At 37.5% G+C, this 21,435-nt stretch overlaps 1 protein-coding gene across 1 annotated transcript in view; it reads left to right on the top strand.

Annotated features, from left to right (window-relative positions):
- The window catches only part of LOC149778454 (actin-related protein 5-like), a 101,799-nt gene extending 94,708 nt beyond the window's left edge, over nucleotides 1–7,091 (top strand). Inside the window, exons 19-20 of the mRNA XM_089939292.1 lie at nucleotides 819–930; nucleotides 6,226–7,091. Coding sequence (XP_089795418.1) covers nucleotides 819–930; nucleotides 6,226–6,395 — 282 coding nt within the window. The 3' untranslated portion in view covers nucleotides 6,396–7,091. The remainder of the gene's footprint in view (nucleotides 1–818; nucleotides 931–6,225) is intronic.
- The last annotated feature ends 14,344 nt before the right edge of the window (nucleotides 7,092–21,435 follow it).

Here is a 21,435-nt window from a genome sequence, read left to right as displayed (position 1 = left end):
CATGATTGACTTAACAGATCTGGATTTGTTTTATTATAGCCTTATGTTGCTGTTTAATTATTGTTGACGACAACGTCAGATTGAACTGTGTTAAAAGTATCAACATGAGGTGGCAAATGTATTTGTGACGGACAACGATGACTGAGTATGTTCATATGGGCCTTGCATTATACTTAAAGAGTCTGATGGACTGACTTTAGAATATCCACAGAATGTTTTACATTTTTCCATGTCCTTCCATAAAACTGACATGTGCACATAATTGTATTATACAGGGGGCAATTTTCATGGATCCAAGGCAAGCAAGCTTGTTATGTCATTTTGGACACGAATAGATTCAGTATGTTTAATATTATTTGCAGATTTATCCTGCTGCTTTATCATTATCTCGTCTGTTTGTACCACTGAAAACAGAGTGTGTTTTGTCACCTCAATATCACTGTCACAATATGTTCATGAAAAGTTGTACAATATGATCTCATGGCAAAAGATATCATTTACGTAACACTAAAATAGTTGAAGCCTAAAATACTTCCTTGTGGAACAGTACTTGTTATTATTTTTCCTTTTGATTACTCCCTATTTACCTTCATTATTTGTTTTCATTTAAACCATTAACTGATTGGATTCCCATACTTTTCAGCTTCTTTCCAGGAATTGTATGATCTACTGTATCAAAAGATTCATAAAACTCTGGCATAATCATTCCTATTTGCGTGTATTGTTGAATGTAGTCAGTAATGAGTAACTTTATTGTGCATTGTTTTAATTTGGTCAATTAACATCATTACTGATATTCTGTATTGATAAAATTTCAGTATGTGTTCCTTACTGGCAGCAATGCTAACTTTCCCAACTTTAGTGAGAGACTGGAGAGAGAACTGCTGGCCATCCGACCATTTGAGTCCATGTTCCATGTCTATAAAGCAGGTATGCACTATCAAATCTAAGTCCAAATTATTATTCTTACATTATCCAGCTAATTTTTGCTGGTTTGATGCATGCAGTTTTGTGTTGGCCGCCATGTTTAATCAACATAATTGCACATGCTGCTTGATGTTTTTCCATGTTAAATAAATTCCCTATTTAGTAGCGAGGATTTGATGTAATTAATCACATAAGAATAATGATCAGACATGGTTTGCTGTGTACAGTCATTTGTCCTTTGAGTACATTCCGTCATCACATTAATATCGGGGATATAAATCTGCTACTTCCCAATGCCAGCCCTACTAAAATATGAAAATTTGTCTTTGTTCTCTGTATTATGTAGACAAAGGGCAGTTACTCTTGCCCATAAAAAACCATTGCCACTAGGTATCCACAGTTTAAAGCTTCACCTCCATTCAACAACATTGTATGAGACACCTAACATCATTCCAAGCCAAATTTGTGTTAATTTTGAAACATCCATACAGGATTTTGGATTTATTTGGATTAATATTCATTCATTATTATGTAAATCTATATTTTTGTAACTCCTGGCACATGATTGTGTCTGTATTATGTGTAGTTTTTATTCTTGACTATAAATTGTAATGATCATCTGTAGTCAAGATATTAGAAAGTTAATTTTTATACATGGGTATAAAGATCTATTTTAAGATATTAAGAGTGTAGATTCTGTAGGATCTATAAATAGCTGTTGATGTAGGTGTTTATGACCATTAATAATAATATTAATAAGAAGACCTGTTAACTAGTTTGGGGTTAGGTGGGTTCTTAGAAAAATTAAGTTATTTCCCATAGGATGGGTTAGGTCAGATGAGTAGGTATTTTGAAGTATTAGATTGAGTAGTAAGATGTGTCACATGGGGTATGTTGAGACATAGACTCTTGAAGGTGTAGATAAGGAGAGAACTGAGCAGTCAGATTCATTCCTATTTTGGATTCATGTTTCATATGTTAAAATTAGTCTGCAGATGTGATTATTGTTGTGTTTAGATAATTTGAGAGAAGATATTTGTTAGGATTATTCATTGGAATTACAAAGAGCTCATTGGACTAGAACATTATTCTGTGACTATTATGAATTATTCAGAGGAGTTCTGGATAATGCTATTTTATTACATACATTTGAGGATCTAATATTCATTTGGAACATTTGATTATTTTGGACTTGAATAGAACTTTTTAGGATTAATTTGGATTCAGTTCATTTTACATTTTAATTTTATAACTCTGATAATTCATTTATTTGTTAAGTTTTACAAAACTTGTTGCCTTTGTTTCTTTTCATTACTTAGTTTATGACCATACAGTCATACTATCATAAACAGGTGGTAAATATTATTTTGTGAATTTTTTCTTTTGGAAGTATTTTGGTATTCACAGTTTGGCACACACTTCCTATTACTTGCTTACCTGGTTAGTAATGGGTGTTGTTTTAGTGACTTATTATGATGCAGCATTATTAATTTATACGGTTTTGTTGTGTTTCATTTTATATTACTGTTTTAGTGAAAGATGTCGGCAAAGTTTAATAAATGCAACAAGGTCAAGGCCAAGGAAGACACACATTAGTCATGCTCACTGTATGCAGTACCATACAGTGTGTCTGTGTGTGTGTGTGTGTGTGTGTGTGTGTCTAATGGTCCAAGAGTGTATGAACTGTTGTTTTGCAAAAGATAACCAAGGCAAAGAAAGGGGGTGATCAGCGATACATATTTTAAATTCCTACAATTTAATTATGATTCAGTGGGGAAACGTACCTGCATTATAGGCAGCCCAGGTGATAAAAGTCCACCCGCAGGTCAGAGCATGGCCTGTAAGTCCAGGTGCATAGGTTTTTTAATGGATCCAACTAATTCATCTTGTACTACTGTATCACCATATGGAATTGTCCAACCACTAGAGCTGGCCATCCAGCCAGTCCAGCCATCTCAGTGGGGATCTTACTGAAAGATCTGACCCTATCGCCAGGCCTACATCTTTTTCTCTTCATAATTACAGAGATCTTAATGTTTGATCTGTCCTTCCTGATATGTCTATAGTTGCATACAATTATGGGGATCTTAGTGGCTGATTCATCCGTCTTGCTGGACATGAGGCTACACAAACATATTATGATGGGGATTTTAGTGATAGATCCATCTGTCCAGTCTTGCCCACATCACAGCCAGTTCCACTGCCTTGGAGCTGCCTTGTCCTATATTCACTGCTTACCTACAGTGTAATGGTTGTGACTTATATAGAGACAATGGCATTGCATCATCATTGCCACAGGGAAAGGTTTTTCATGAAATGGAAGCAGACCATGAACAGGAGACCTCACACAGTGAGTGTAAAGATAATTCCGAGTACCATCACTGCTCTGATCTGACCATGGAGAAGGCATAATTTAGTTTTAAAGCTGCTGATTAGAAGACTTACCAGGTGTTGCTGGCTTTGAAATGCCCTCCAACCTGTACCACGATGCATGATTATAAGATAAATGCATTGATCAACATCGAAGGTGGAGACATATCTATCCCTTTAACTGTTTCTTTAGTCAGCATAAGACATATCGCTAAAGCTACATCGTGCTCTGGCTTTAAGAATGGCTCCATTTAGCTTATCATTGCTGTTATGGGGCAAAATTTAAAATGTTTGGAAGCAGGCAGCTCAAAAACTACCCCCCCCCCATCTTGTCACTCCAGCTGTATCCTTGTTTTAAAATCCAGCTGTCCTTGCACAATTCTGTCTCAAGTGCCATTCAGATCTCAACCTTATGCCAGCAGACAACAGCTGAAACAGACTAGGAGGCATCCTTGCAGGGGAAAAAGTATTAAACCAACTTTCTCCACCCCTAGCAGTCTCCCACCACTGACCTAACAACCCAACCTGACAGAAGTCTGCCAGGGTACTCTTGACACCTGCAATTCTGATCACATTAGATCAACCTGTTTCTGCAAAATGAATGGGTGGTCCAAGTCATTTCAGAGAGACCTTAGATTTCATTTATCCAGCTGCCTCCTCTTTCTTTCTCTCCAATGAATGTGCCACCGTGGCTGTTACTTTAACAAAAAGGCAACGGTAAGTTTAGGCTGATCATAGACTTCATTTGCCTTAACGAATTCATTTTTTCACTGAGATTAAAGACAGACTTGGTGAGGTCTATACAACATTTCATCCAAAGAGACAAGTATACCATCAGTCACAATCTCACAGATGCCTACTTTCATGACCCTATTCACCTATCATCATGAAAAGTTTCCTTGGTTTACTTACTGCAACAGTGTTTACCAATTTCAAGTTCTCCCCATTGGTTTAAACATCAATTGTTACCGAATTATAGGTTATGTTTTGACCCTGTTCTGCTAAACTTCCTCTACGTCAACAACAGCATAACTGGATGATATCCTCCATAATATATGATACCTTCCATTTTCAAGGGCAGAATGATCTATCCCTTTTGAATCATCTTAGTTTTTTCATGAATTGGGAAAAATCTGACCTTTGCCCATCCCAGTGTTTTGGTATGGAGTTTATAAACAATCTCACTCTTGTTCGGGGCCCCGAGTGGCCGAGTGGTCTAAAGTGCTCTCCATTACGGATCATTGCCATCTCACCTGTCCGCGTGGGTTCAAGTCTCCGATTCGGCCAATGTGGGTATGTGAGAAAGCTTGGAAGTAGCGTCTCGTGGGTCAGTGGTTCTTTCTGGGGTTTTTCCAGGTTCTTCCTCCACCATTAATACTGGCCGCCATGTATAGCCTATCTTGTGCTGAAAAATGGCGTTAAACCCCACAACAACAACAACACTCTTATTCATCTCCATCATGTCCACATCATATGGCTCATCAGATTCAAAGAGTGTGTTAACAACAAAATGAGAATTTTGCAACTCCTGGGATTTTTCAGTGTGGCAGCAGATTTGATCCTACTGGGCCACCTTTATATGTGCTGTTACAAATGACTTTGCTGGCTCAGTGACACCCAGTCCACTCAATTAAAAGGTCAATATGATGAATGATCATTCTGTTGTCAGTAGTGCAACCATGGTTGACTCACAACAGGAATTCCTCTGGAGAAGCCCCAACTGGAAGTGATGGTATATACAGACACCATTATGTACAGTTGGGGAGCCCCCTTGTTGCCATACTTCAGCACAATCAGCAGACATATTTTGTATTTAGTAGGGCTGGATTTGGGAGGTAGCAGACTTATATCTCTAATCTTAATATGATCTGGTAAGGGTTATTCCATTTAAACATACCACTACCCCACAGATGGCAAAATAAAACAACTTCCATGCATGGTCATCAATAAACAATAATCACTTCTGTGCCATGTCATATCAAAGATGCATGGCCATGGGTGTCCAAAATTCACTGCTATGACTGGTGGTGGTAGAAAAAAAATCACTTCTGTGGGTGGTTACCCATTTTTGAATGTGTCTTCCCCTCGCCCCCAAGGGGTATGTTTAAATGGAATAGCCCTAAGTAATCTCAGCTAAACATAATTTGCTAGAAAAGTTTGCTTGCCCAAAACACTTTGGAAATACTTTTTATTGCTTTAGCTTATATTCTCCTTCTTGCTTAGGGAAACATTTGATTCCACTGCAGTTGTACAATGAGAAATGCATAGGATAGCCCCAAAAGAATATCTTCTTATTTATCCTTCACGTTTCAGTGACCATGTGTAATTTTATGTTGTTTGACATATAAACTTTAGACAGTTGTAGTCTTATTTTTCTTTTGAATAGTTTTTGCCCCTAATTTATATACTTCTAGTATCTTTGCATAGGGCCAGTTTATGTCTTTTGAATAGTTTTTGCCCCTAATTTGTATACTTCTGGTATCTTTGCATAGGGCCAGTTGATGTCTTTTGAATAGTTTTTGCCCCTAATTTGTATACTTCTAGTATCTTTGCATAGGGCCAGTTTATGTCTTTTGAATAGTTTTTGCCCCTAATTTATATACTTCTAGTATCTTTGCATTGGACTGGTCTATGACTTTTGAGAGTTTATTGCATTTCTAAATCAAATGAAATAATTAAATATGAAGCTAGTAGATACTAGTGACACATATATTTGTACATATTAGATACTAGTGACACATATATTTGTACATATTAGATACTAGTGACACATATATTTGTACATATTAGATACTAGTGACACATATATTTGTACATATTATGCTATTTTCAGTTGGTTCCAGTTCATAATCATAACGTTTTTTAATTCTGCCAGATAATAGTTTTATAATGAATTGTATAAGTTGTCTTGAACATGTTTTTGTGTAGGAAACCCTTCCTTGGATGCTTGGCTTGGTGCAAGAAAATGGGCGCTGTCCCCAACGTTTTCTACATCTTTCATCACAAGGTCAGAATATGAGGAAAAAGGGGGGGAATACTTGAAGGAGCACACCTGTTCAAACAGATTCTTCCCAACTCCAGTCCTAGTCTCTAAATGACATGAAGATGTTCATATTAACCCTGTTACCAACTTCAGCTAGTCTCCAAATGACATGAAGATGTTCCTATTAACCCTGTTACCAACTTCAGCTAGTTTCCAAATGACATGAAGATGTTCCTGTTAACCCTGTTACCAACTTCAGCTTGTCTCCAAATGAATGGCTGATTGAAAAGAGTTGTAGTTACATGAGTAAAAATAAATATCTTACAATCAATGTTGGCTTTGTGAAATTCAAGATTTTAGAATCCTTCTGTGCAAAGTTTATCTATCCGCAGACACTGAAACCAAATATTTTTTTTTTTAACCAGGGAAACAGAATGCATGCAAAATGCCAATAAAATTGTAATGGTAATATGAGTGACACATAAAATAGTCCAAAAGACAGAATGATTCATGATACATAAAAAAAAACAAAATGAGACATACCAGTAATGCATTTCTTGAGTAGATTTGAACATCTGTTAACCTGTATTTTGGGTTGATGCTGAACTTACACAGTCAAAAGCCCTTTTGCATGATAATCCAGGATCAGATTCTTTATTCTTTTTATGGATAGACAATTTTTCATTATTTACAGCCCATGAAATTGTTCTAATAGCCATCATTGATACCATGACATCATCATTGTTAGTTGTATCTCTACAGTTTTCATTTATATGAAATGAATTACGAAATAAAATATTTCTGGCAAATATTCTGCAATTTTAGTTTTCATTTATTGCAGTTAAATTTATATCATTATTTACTGCTGAAGCACACTTTTAAAAGAGGCACAAAAGTTATAATTCTTTCCATTTAAAAATGAAATGAAATCCTAAGGAACTGTAGATGCTTTATGGTTAGAGTGCCAGACTTGACACAGAAAGGGTGCAGGTTAAAAGTCTATGGTCATATTGCCTATCAGAGTGTGCCCTGGGCAAGGCACTTTAATCCATGTGCCCTGGGCAAGGCACTTTAATCCATTTGCCCTGGGCAAGGCACTTTAATCCATCTGCCCTGGGCAAGGCACTTTAATCCATCTGCCCTGGGCAAGGCACTTTAATCTGTTTGCCCTGGGCAAGGCACTTTAATTCATTTGCCCTGGGCAAGGCACTTTAATCCATTTGCCCTGGACAAGGCACTTTATTCCAGTTGCCTTGGTACTCAAACTGCTTATGTTGATTATGCCATAAAATACTAAATCAAACAAAATCAGCTGACTTTGATAAATGAACACAAATAATGGAAACAATGAATGGAAGTTATAAACACAAAATTAGAATGCATTTGTTAGATCGTTGTTGTTGTTGTTGTTGTAGGGTTTAACGCCATTTTTCAGCACACAATAGGCTATACATGGCAGCCAATATTAATGGTGGAGGAAGAACCTGGGAAATCCACGGAAAGAACCACCGACCCACGAGAAGCTGCTGGCAAGCTTTCTCACATACCCTCATTGGCCGAATCCGAGACTCAAACCTACGCAGACAGAGGTGAGATGGCAGTGATCTGTAACGGAGAGCGCTTTAGACCACTCGGCCACTTGGTGCCCCTTGTTAGATCGTAAATAAAAGCTTGGATGATAGTTGAAATGCATATGTGAGTAGAATGCAAGCAGCATGCGGAGAATGAATGAAAATGATTTGGTAAAATTGCACATTCAGGAACTGTGTCAGCATGTATGTCAGTCTTGTCTGTTTGTCTCACTCTATCTGCATTGAATTAAATACACAGTTTGTTGTCATAATGATACTCTAAAATATTTTTTATAATCTGACAGAAATTACATTGTTACCTCACCTTTTTGTGATTGTCTAGCAATTTTAAGCCAGCTACAAAAAAGAGGTTATGATCAACATGCTGTGACCCTTTACATTCCCACTTTAAACCAATGTTTTGAAGTAATTCATATATATATATATATATATATATATATATATATATATATATATATATATATATATATATATATATATATTATCATGGTGGCTTTAATGATGAATAGACAGCCTTAATTATCTGTTTGTAAAATATATATCTTTTGCCAAAATCTTCCACTCGTAATTTGTTTTTGGCTCAAGTGATTATTGGCAAGAAGAATTTATGGGATGGTCTGTTGTTTCTTCACTGTCATCCATTAGTACAAGTGTTTACTGGCAAGAAGAGTTTTTGGGATGGATTGTTGTTCCTTCACTGTCCATCCATTAGTACAAGCAGTTATTGGTGAGAAGAGTTTCCTTCACTGTCCATCCATTAGTACAAGTGGTTATTGGCAAGAAGAGTTTATGGGATGGTCTGTTGTTCCTTCACTGTCCATCCATTTGTACAAGTGTTTATTGGCAAGAAGAGTTTTTGGGATGGATTGTTGTTCCTTCACTGTCCATCCATTAGTACAAGCAGTTATTGGTGAGAAGAGTTTGTTCCTTCACTGTCCATCCATTAGTACAAGTTTGTTATCGCTACTGCTACTAAGCTACTTGGTGGATTACACATTTATCCCATGTACTAGCTGGTTCTAAATAGAAATAGTACCTCTTTGGCAGCTGAAAATCTTGTTGGAACAAATTCCTACTGAATCAGCAGCGAGTTTTCACTAAAAGACTTTGTATGATATCTGGTTGGTCCTTGATAAATATGTCCCAATCTGACATCCATTATCATATCATTATCATAACTATGGTAGCTATCTTGAAAATCTTTTTGCTAATATCTACTAAATAGAAAGAAATTTCAATTTCTAGTGGGTCTTAAGTGAAAATAGTTCTGATCTGATCTCAGATATGATTGGCATGGCAGCCTTCTTGAAAATCTGGTCATCATTCAATCTAAATGGAAAGTGATATTGACATGCAGTTTTCATGAAAAGATTTTTTAAGGCATCTAGTTGGGCCAGAATGGAATTGATACCAGCCTGACCTTCAATAGGACCATCAGGGCCGGAATGGAATTGATACCAGCCTGACCTCCAATAGGACCATCAGGGCCAGAATGGAATTGATACCAGTCTGACCTCAAATAGGACCATCAGGACCAGAATGGAATTGATACCAGTCTGACCTTCAATAGGACCATCAGGGCCAGAATGGAACTGATACCAGCCTGACCTTCAATATGACCATCAGGGCCAGAATGGAACTGATACCAGTCTGACCTTCAATAGGACCATCAGGGCCAGAATGGAATTGATACCAGTCTGACCTTCAATAGGACCATCAGGGCCAGAATGGAATTGATACCAGTCTGACCTCCAATATGACCACCATGATGGCCATCTTGAAAGTCATAGCAGCATAGAGTTTGCATCAAAAGATTTCTTATTATATCTAGTTGGTCCTAAAAATGTGAATGGTGACAATCTTACATTAGATAAATCTGCTACAATGGCCACCTTAAAAATCTGGCTACTAATTCTGAGTGAATGGTTTTATTGGTATGTTTTTTTTTAAATACTGAAAGTCTTTAATGATGTCTAGCTTGTCCCAGATGAAATAGGGATGATCTTATATCCAATATGGTCATCACAGTAGCCAAGTTTGAAGCCTAGTTGCTCAAGAATATCAAAAATGGTTAAAACTCCCAGTAGTTAAAAAGGAAGAAAATGGTTCAATTAATGGAAATTCTTTTCAGACAGTAGAGTGGCAATCCATTTTAGGGACTCTTGTTACCAATGTCCTTGACAGTAATCGACAGTTCCTTTATGGTAAAGTTATTTTTGCTGAAGTCTCACTGATTTTGTTAAACAGCAAGCAAAACTTCCTGTTGTCTTTATCTGCTTATGAGTGTACAAACCTGAGTTTGTCCATTTATCTCAGTCACTTGCCACTGCGGCTATTACCATATTATCTCTATAACCAAGGCATTACCTTGGAAGGGTCCTGTAAGCAAAACTAGATTGGGATCACTGAAGAAAGACAGCTGAACCACAATTAACTATGTTAACATGTTAATTCTGGGAATTTTGAATTTTTAATGTAGCTTTAACAATTTTTCAGTCATATCACTACGATGTCTGCAGTGTGGCAGTTTATAGTGATGTGTAGCACTGGGGTATCATGCCGCAGACATGTAGAATGATGTCCCACCCAATCATATTATCCTGACCCCAGGCCGACCAGTCCTAACACTAACCTCTTAATGCTGAGTGCCAAGCGAGGCAGTTGTTAATACACCACTCCCTCGATAACTCGCGCACACCGGGGTCCAGAAACATCGAACGCACTATAAGTGAGGCACGAGTTATCGAGTGACCTACAAAATAAGCCCAAAATCAATAAAGTGATTGACGATATAACGGAGATATAAGGGGGGTAGGGTAGGCAGATTATACTGTTGAATACTCACTTTATAATCGTTCTGAGATTAAATGTTAATAAATATCTCTTCATAATGGTGTACTTTATTATTTCCTCATAGGACAACATTAATTTCAGGATAAATTACAGTATATTGAGGCGATCATCGAAAACATTATTCCACATGGTTTCCGTTCGCTTAACATGTGTACCACTTCACACAATGTGTACTACGTCACTAATTTTTATGTTGAATTGGATACATTCTAGTTTTATTCTTTGATCCAAATTAGATGTTTTTTTATATACAAAAGATCGACTCTTTTCGAGAAAGTGTCAATCGAACGATAGATAAATATTTTTTAATGTGATAGAAGTAAAATGGAAAACAAAAAAAACAAGGGTTAATCAGTACAGATATATTTTTTTGGTCTACAAATTTAAAACAACATAAATTAGAACAAGTTAATACTTGCCGTTTGTGCCACGCTTGACAAATATCAATTCACTTTTTGAAAAAATCAGTTATTTTTTGTGTGTGTGTGTTATTCCTTGGTTTCTCTGCCGCCGAGCAAAATCCCTCAGATTTCTCAACTGCATGAGCTTTACGTAGTTAACATTTTGGGTCTCCAGCCACCTTATGGCAATATCAAAATATTTGAGTGCTTCCTGTACAGAGGGGTGGGGGGTGCGACATCTGCATCTGCATCACTTTCAACACTTGTGTTACTCCAGTTAGAATCGTCTTCTGCTGCAAATTTGTTCACTATAGAAATAATTATAGTTTCATCTGACATGTATTCGGCTGTGGGGCAATCATTGTCAGCACAAATCCACTCCTCCATATCATCAAGAGAAACGCCCATCTCAGGACCATGAGTCTGTACGAATTTCTCCCATACATCCTCGGCATTAATGACATCAGTTTCACTGAAACATTCGAAGTCACTATCATCGTCGTTGTCTCTGTTACTGTTTTGCTTTACGTCAAAGGCAGCTCCAAGACCCTTAATCCAGCACCCGAGGTCTCTTGTAATCGATTTTTTTTTAATGCAACAAATACTTCCCCAAGCTGTTGATCAAAACAAAGCCGGCATGTACATGTAATTAGGTTCTCACAGAAGTACTCACGAGTTTCGATGTGACGGTCGACTGACTCTTTTCATGTTTTCAATGAACATAATATGTTGTGATTATAATGTTTACACTGAAACGGAATTAAAGGATTAGAACGTGACTTTCACACAGGAAGACGTTTAATTGGTGTTTATTTCATTCTCTGTTGCCACCTGTTAGCATTTACCGAAAGTTTTCATTGATCGCTATTTCACCAGACTGTTTATTTACAGTATACTGACAACTATTTATCATAAAAACTTACATAATATATGATATCTTTAAACAGAGGTCTCACTAGGATTTTAAAACTGGGTCTTTCTGCCTCTGAAGTCAATCACTAAATATCAGTACATTTTCTCACTCGGCCGCTAGTCAAAGCCTTTGAACTAGCCGCCAAGCTGTTGCATCATGTTCTTTTTTTTTTTTTAATGTACTCTTATAAAATGGCAACAGTACATCAAAGAGTCTTTCAGTCACTGAATTCTATCATTGTAAATATCAGCACAGTTAACTGATCAACACATTTTCCCACAAAGCAGGTGGCTGAAACAGGACCGGCAAATCTTTGAATTTTCCCGTGCACCTATTACATGTGTACGGAGGACTCCCGCCTCAGTGATTTTCTGTGTCCCAGATAAAAAATTGGCATCCAAATACGCGTAATTAAGCGTTTTCGAGATCTCTGAAATTAATTCTTCTTTAGAACTTGCAAATTTCAAAATATGGATTATATTTTTACAGGCATTAATCACCATTTTCGATGATAAAACGAGCAATGTATCAAGGTTTAATTTATCAATTCTTATCGTAATTTTTTCATGTTCAGCATATTTTTAAAGATATTTTAAATACATTTTCTCTGGAAAAAATCGGGAGCCAAGACAGACACCGCATTATAAGCTGGATCGCGAGTTATCGAGGGAGCGGTGTACCATTTTTGCAAGTCTTTGGTATGACTTGGCTGGGGATCGAACCCACGACCTCCAGCATCTGAGGTGGATGCTCTAACCACTAGGCCACCGAAGTGGTTTAGAAATTGCCATCAGTTAAATAAAATGTGATCAGATTAGTCATTGATAAAGGTTTTTTCCATTATGAAAATATGCTGTTGGAGATTATAAATTAAAGTACTATGCCAGAAGAATACTCAATGTAATACTAGTAGATTATAAATTAAAGTACTATGCCAGAAGAATACTAAATGTAATACCAGTAGTTTGTTAATTCATGGACTATGCCAGAAGAATAATACAAATAGTACCATTAGTCAATCAAATCAGGAACTATGCCAGAAGAATAATACAAATAGTACCATTAGTCTATCAAATCAGGAACTATGTCAGAAGTATAATACAAATAGCACCATTAGTCTATCAAATCAGGAACTATGCCAGAAAGAATAATACAAATAGTACCATTAGTCTATCAAATCAGGGACTATGCCAGAAGAATAATACAAATAGTACTATTAGACTTTCAAATCACGAACTATGCCAGAAGAATAATACAGATACAGTACACATGTACTGCCTGACTGCATCTCAGCCAAACATTCACAGATATAATACACATGTAGTGACTGTCTGCATCTCAGCCAAACATCCACAGTTATAATACACATGTACTGACTGTCTGCATCTCAGCCAAACATCCACAGATATAATACACATGTACTGACTGTCTGCATGTCAGCCAAACATCCACAGATATAATACACATGTACTGTCTGTCTGCATCTCAGCCAAACATCCACAGATACAATACACATGTACTGATTCTCTGCATCTCAACCAAACATCCACAGATACAATACACATGTACTGACTGTCTGCATCTCAGCCAAACAGCCACATATACAATACACATGTACTGCCTGACTGCATCTCAGCCAAACATTCACAGATATAATACACATGTAGTGACTGTCTGTATCTCAGCCAAACATACACAGATATAATACACATGTACTGTCTGTCTGTATCTCAACCAACATCCACATATACAATATACATGTACTGACTGTCTGCATCTCAACCAAACATACACATACAATGCACATGTACTGACTGTCTGCATCTCAGCCAAACATCCACAGATACAATACACATGTACTGCCTGACTGCATCTCAACCAAACATCCACAGATACAATACACATGTACTGACTGTCTGCATCTCAGCCAAACATCCACAGATATAATACACATGTACTGTCTGTCTGCATCTCAACCAAACATCCACAGATATAATACACATGTACTGCCTGACTGCATCTCAGCCAAACATCCACAGATATAATACACATGTACTGCCTGTCTGCATCTCAACCAAACATCCACAGATACAATACACATGTACTGTCTGTCTGCATCTCAACCAAACATACACAGATACAATACACATGTACTGTCTGTCTGCATCTCAACCAAACATCCACATATACAATACACATGTACTGTCTGTCTGCATCTCAAACAAACATCCACAGATATAATACACATGTACTGACTGTCTGTATCTCAACCAACATCCACATATACAATATACATGTACTGACTGTCTGCATCTCAACCAAACATACACATACAATGCACATGTACTGTCTGTCTGCATCTCAACCAAACATCCACAGATACAATACACATTTAGTGCCTGACTGCATCTCAACCAAACATACACAGATATAATACACATATAGTGCCTGACTGCATCTCAACCAAACATCCATAGATACAATACATATGTACTGTCTGTCTGTATCTCAACCAAACATCCACAGATACAATACACATGTAGTGCCTGACTGCATCTCAACCAAACATACACAGATATAATACACATGTACTGACTGCATCTCAGCCAAACATCCACAGATACAATACACATGTACTGATTCTCTGCATCTCAACCAAACATCCACAGATACAATACACATGTACTGACTGTCTGCATCTCAACCAACATCCACAGATACAATACACATGTACTGTCTGTCTGCATCTCAACCAAACATCCACAGATACAATACACATGTAGTGCCTGACTGCATCTCAACCAAACATACACAGATATAATACACATGTACTGACTGTCTGTATCTCAACCAAACATCCACAGATACAATACACGTGTACTGATTCTCTGCATCTCAACCAAACATCCACAGATACAATACACATGTACTGACTGTCTGCATCTCAACCAACATCCACAGATACAATACACATGTACTGTCTGTCTGCATCTCAACCAAACATCCACAGATACAATACACATGTAGTGCCTGACTGCATCTCAACCAAACATACACAGATATAATACACATGTACTGACTGTCTGTATCTCAACCAAACATCCACAGATACAATACACGTGTACTGATTCTCTGCATCTCAACCAAACATCCACAGATACAATACACATGTACTGACTGTCTGCATCTCAACCAACATCCACAGATACAATACACATGTACTGTCTGTCTGCATCTCAACCAAACATCCACAGATACAATACACATGTAGTGCCTGACTGCATCTCAACCAAACATACACAGATATAATACACATGTACTGACTGTCTGTATCTCAACCAAACATCCACAGGTACAATACACGTGTACTGATTCTCTGCATCTCAACCAAACATCCACAGATACAATACACATGTACTGACTGTCTGCATCTCAACCAACATCCACAGATACAATACACATGTACTGTCTGTCTGCATCTCAACCAAATATACACGTATATAATACACATATACTGACTGCCTGCATCTCAACCAAATACACACGTATATAATACACATGTACTGTCTGTCTGCATCTCAACCAAATATACACGTATATAATACACATGTACATCCTGACTGCATCTCAACCAAACATTTCTTTGTGGATTCTAAGTAACAGTTTCAAGTGGGTTTCATATCATATGCCCCCTGAAGAATGGGCTAATTGTGTACAAAAATGTACATTATTAGTTAAATTTTCTTTTATATGTATACCTGGAATCGTGTAACTTGGTTAAGGGATGCATCCTTGTGTATACCTGGAATCGTATAACTTGGTTAATGGATGCATCCTTGTGGGTACTACCCATATTTCAAAAGTTATTTTGATCACAGTTCACATACTTTGGCTACATTTTGTTAAAGTTTATTTCTTAAGTACTGTTCACCAAACTAGATAATAATAATAATAAACAATAATAATAATAATAATAATGAGGACTTTGTATAGTGCCTAATCTTTAGAAACTCTAAGCACTTTACAACATTAGACAACACCTAATAAAACATATGTAATGATATGGTCTTTAAGTCTGTTCTTGCAATCAAAATAGGGATGTTTTAAGAGCGTTCTTGAATGAGATCACTGTGTCTTTGTGTCTTAAGTTCAGTGGGCAATTCGTTCCATGTTGCTGGGCCCTGGTATGCAAAAGAACATTGTCCATATGACTAAAGACGGTCATATGCATCTCTATTAGTACCACATCCAAATGACTAAAGATGGTCATATGCATCTCTATTAGTACCACATCCAAATGACTACAGATGGTCATATGCATCTCTATTAGTACCACATCCAAATGACTACAGATGGTCATATGCATCTCTATTAGTACCACAGCCATATGACAACAGGTGGTCATATGCATCTCTGTTAGTACCCCACCAAATGACAACATATGGTCATATGCATCTCTATTAGTACCACACCCAAATGACTACATATGGTCATATGCATCTCTATTAGTACCACACCCAGATGACTACAGATGGTCATATGCATCTCTATTAGTACCACAGCCATATGACAACAGGTGGTCATATGCATCTCTGTTAGTACCACACCAAATGACTACAGATGGTCATATGCATCTCTATTAGTACCACATCCAAATGACTACAGATGGTCATATGCATCTCTATTAGTACCACATCCAAATGACTACAGATGGTCGTATGCATCTCTATTAGTACCACATCCAAATGACTACAGATGGTCGTATGCATCTCTATTAGTACCACATCCAAATTACTACAGATGGTCGTATGCATCTCTATTAGTACCACATCCAAATGACTACAGATGGTCATATGCATCTCTATTAGTACCACATCCAAATGACTACAGATGGTCATATGCATCTCTATTAGTACCACATCCAAATGACTACAGATGGTCATATGCATCTCTATTAGTACCACACCCAAATGACTAAAGATGGTCATATGCATCTCTATTAGTACCACATCCAAATGACTACAGATGGTCATATGCATCTCTATTAGTACCACATCCAAATGACTACAGATGGTCATATGCATCTCTATTAGTACCACAGCCATATGACAACAGGTGGTCATATGCATCTCTGTTAGTACCACACCAAATGACAACATATGGTCATATGCATCTCTATTAGTACCACACCCAAATGACTACATATGGTCATATGCATCTCTATTAGTACCACACCCAAATGACTACAGATGGTCATATGCATCTCTATTAGTACCACAGCCATATGACAACAGGTGGTCATATGCATCTCTGTTAGTACCACACCAAATGACTACAGATGGTCATATGCATCTCTATTAGTACCACATCCAAATGACTACAGATGGTCATATGCATCTCTATTAGTACCACATCCAAATGACTACAGATGGTCATATGCATCTCTATTAGTACCACACCCAAATGACTACAGATGGTCATATGCATCTTTATTAGTACTACACCCAAATGACAACAGATGGTCATATGCATCTCTATTAGTACCACACCCAAATGACTACAGATGGTCATATGCATCTTTATTAGTACTACACCCAAATGACTACAGATGGTCATATGCATCTCTATTAGTACCACACCCAAATGACTACAGATGGTCATATGCATCTTTATTAGTACTACACCCAAATGACAACAGATGGTCATATGCATCTCTATTAGTACCACACCCAAATGACTACAGATGGTCATATGCATCTTTATTAGTACTACACCCAAATGACTACAGATGGTCATATGCATCTCTATTAGTACCACACCCAAATGACTACAGATGGTCATATGCATCTTTATTAGTACTACACCCAAATGACAACAGATGGTCATATGCATCTCTATTAGTACTATACCCATATGACAACAGATGGTCATAGACCTCTCTGTTAGTACCACACCCAAATGACTACAGATGGTCATATGCATCTCTATTAGTACCACACCCAAATGACAACAGATGGTCATATGCATCTCTATTAGTACCACACCCAAATGACTACAGATGGTCATATGCATCTTTATTAGTACTACACCCAAATGACTACAGATGGTCATATGCATCTCTATTAGTACCACACCCAAATGACTACAGATGGTCATATGCATCTTTATTAGTAATACACCCAAATGACAACAGATGGTCATATGCATCTCTATTAGTACTATACCCATATGACAACAGATGGTCATAGACCTCTCTGTTAGTACCACACCCAAATGACTACAGATGGTCATATGCATCTCTGTTAGTACTATACCCATATGACAACAGATGGTCATATGCATCTCTATTAGTACCACACCCAAATGACAACAGATGGTCATATGCATCTCTATTAGTACCACACCCAAATGACTACAGATGGTCATATGCATCTCTATTAGTACCACACCCAAATGACTACAGATGGTCATATGCATCTCTATTAGTACCACACCCAAATGACAACAGATGGTCATATGCATCTCTATTAGTACCACACCCAAATGACTACAGATGGTCATATGCATCTTTATTAGTACTACACCCAAATGACTACAGATGGTCATATGCATCTCTATTAGTACCACACCCAAATGACTACAGATGGTCATATGCATCTTTATTAGTACTACCCCCAAATGACAACAGATGGTCATATGCATCTCTATTAGTACCACACCCAAATGACTACAGATGGTCATAGACCTCTCTGTTAGTACCACACCCAAATGACAACAGATGGTCATATGCATCTTTATTAGTACTACACCCAAATGACTACAGATGGTCATGGACCTCTCTGTTAGTACCACACCCAAATGACAACAGATGGTCATAGACCTCTCTGTTAGTACCACACCCAAATGACAACTGATGGTCATGGACCTCTCTGTTAGTACCACACCCATATGACTACAGATGGTCATAGGCCTCTCTGTTAGTACCACACCCATATGACTACAGATGGTCATATGCATCTTTATTAGTACTACACCCAAATGACAACAGATGGTCATGGACCTCTCTGTTAGTACCACACCCATATGACTACAGATGGTCATAGGCCTCTCTGTTAGTACCACACCCATATGACTACAGATGGTCATATGCATCTTTATTAGTACTACACCCAAATGACAACAGATGGTCATGGACCTCTCTGTTAGTACCACACCCATATGACTACAGATGGTCATAGGCCTCTCTGTTAGTACCACACCCATATGACTACAGATGGTCATATGCATCTTTATTAGTACTACATGTACACCCAAATGACTACAGATGGTTATGGACCTCTCTGTTAGTACCACACCCAAATGACAACAGATGGTCATAGACCTCTCTGTTAGTACCACACCCAAATGACAACAGATGGTCATAGACCTCTCTGTTAGTACCACACCCAAATGACAACAGATGGTCATAGACCTCTCTGTTAGTACCACACCCAAATGACAACAGATGGTCATAGACCTCTCTGTTAGTACCACACCCAAATGACAACAGATGGTCATAGACCTCTCTGTTAGTACCACACCCAAATGACAACAGATGGTCATAGACCTCTCTGTTAGTACCACACCCATATGACAACAGATGGTCATAGACCTCTCTGTTAGTACCACACCCAAATGACAACAGATGGTCATAGACCTCTCTGTTAGTACCACACCCAAATGAGAACAGATGGTCATAGACCTCTCTGTTAGTACCACACCCAAATGACAACAGATGGTCATAGACCTCTCTGTTAGTACCACACCCATATGACAACAGATGGTCATAGACCTCTCTGTTAGTACCACACCCAAATGACAACAGATGGTCATAGACCTCTCTGTTAGTACCACACCCAAACAGCACAAGAAGCTAATCATGACCTTTATTTCATCTTTTACTGGCAATGGTTAAGTTTTAGTGTTTAGCTCATTACCAGATGAATTTTTGTATGCTTTATGCATATTGATAAGTGTGATCTATATGCTTTATGCATATTGATAAGTGTGATCTATATTTCATCTTTACATACCTGTCAATTTTTCAAAAGCCAGTTTGGGGAGATTTAATTAAAAAATTAGGGAGATTGGGACCTAAAATTGGTAGGGTTTTCACAGCATTTTTAAGCCTTGTTTTCACTAAATATTGACCAATCTTCCAGGTCCAATACCAGACCTGCCAACCCTTCAGAGTCCGTCTCAGTAAGGCAGTTGAATTTTTTCCGTAAGATTGACCAGTTTTCAGTAAGGTGTAACAAAATATCAATAACTGCTATTGTAGAGCTGGAAAATATAATTAAAAGTTCAACACAGCAACGATAAACATTATGTTCAACTGAAAAGTTTGTAAAGTACACATAGACTTTATTTACCACAAGTACAGGTGCACAAACTTTAGTTCCAAACCCTATGCAACTCAATGGTTTGTTGCTATCTCTCAACTTGACATAATTCTTGGAAATTCTTTTTCCATTTCACATGACGATGGTAATCATATCTCTTGCCGCAAGACATACTCAAAATGGCATGTGATGTCCAATAAATGTAACTGTGTCCTTTCCAGCTTTTATTCACAAGAATCTGAATACTCCTTTTTATTCTTCTGTGTTGATTATTAAAACATTTTTAGAAGCTTATTTTCCCTTTTGTCTTAAACATGCATCGCTTTCTTGATGCCATTTAAAAAAAATTCTGTAATCAACAGTTTGATCATGCAGATGCTTTGTAGGAACAAATAGATGCAGTTTAAAGCATCTGGGGTGCTGCTGTAAAGTTAGTCTGGTTTCCTGACTTATTTCACTAATCCTAATATGAAACCCTGATCCATATTAAACACGGATGCATCAATTATCTGGATCCTATAATTTTCACATAGTTTTTGATTGCGTGCCGTAAGTCCGTATTTTAAGGGTAATTTTCATCAGACTTATGGCAAAATCGTAAGAGTTGGCAAGTCTGCAATACACATGAAATTCTCAAAGGGTGCGCCATTTCTCCCTGTGATGTGCCTTATTTTCCCCTAGGACATATTCTTTTCATGTTCTGGTCAGCTGTGGCCAAACTGCACAATAGCTAAAGGTTAGACTTAAGTAAACAAGCAAGAAAGCCAGTTTGACTAATTAACAGTAAATCCTTATCATTGCAATTATCTTGTGAAAAGGACTGGCCCTCAGATATAATTCAAAGTATCATGCTCTACAGTGTGTTATGTAAGCACCAGCAATTAATTGGCAAATAAAAGATGCCTTACTTTGTTGTAACTAGCGGTGTCTAAATATGCAGTCTCAAGCTACCAAGCATGTGGTAACTATTTTTCCCATGTTTTATATCCCACCTTATTTCCTTATTGTCAGCTCT

The sequence above is a fragment of the Sinohyriopsis cumingii genome, chromosome 17 (genome assembly GCF_028554795.1).
Source record: "Sinohyriopsis cumingii isolate HCF-2022 chromosome 17, ASM2855479v2, whole genome shotgun sequence".
NCBI lineage: Eukaryota > Metazoa > Mollusca > Bivalvia > Unionida > Unionidae > Sinohyriopsis > Sinohyriopsis cumingii.
Note: the sequence above shows the minus strand (reverse complement) of the source record. Positions and strands in the feature narration are given on the sequence as shown.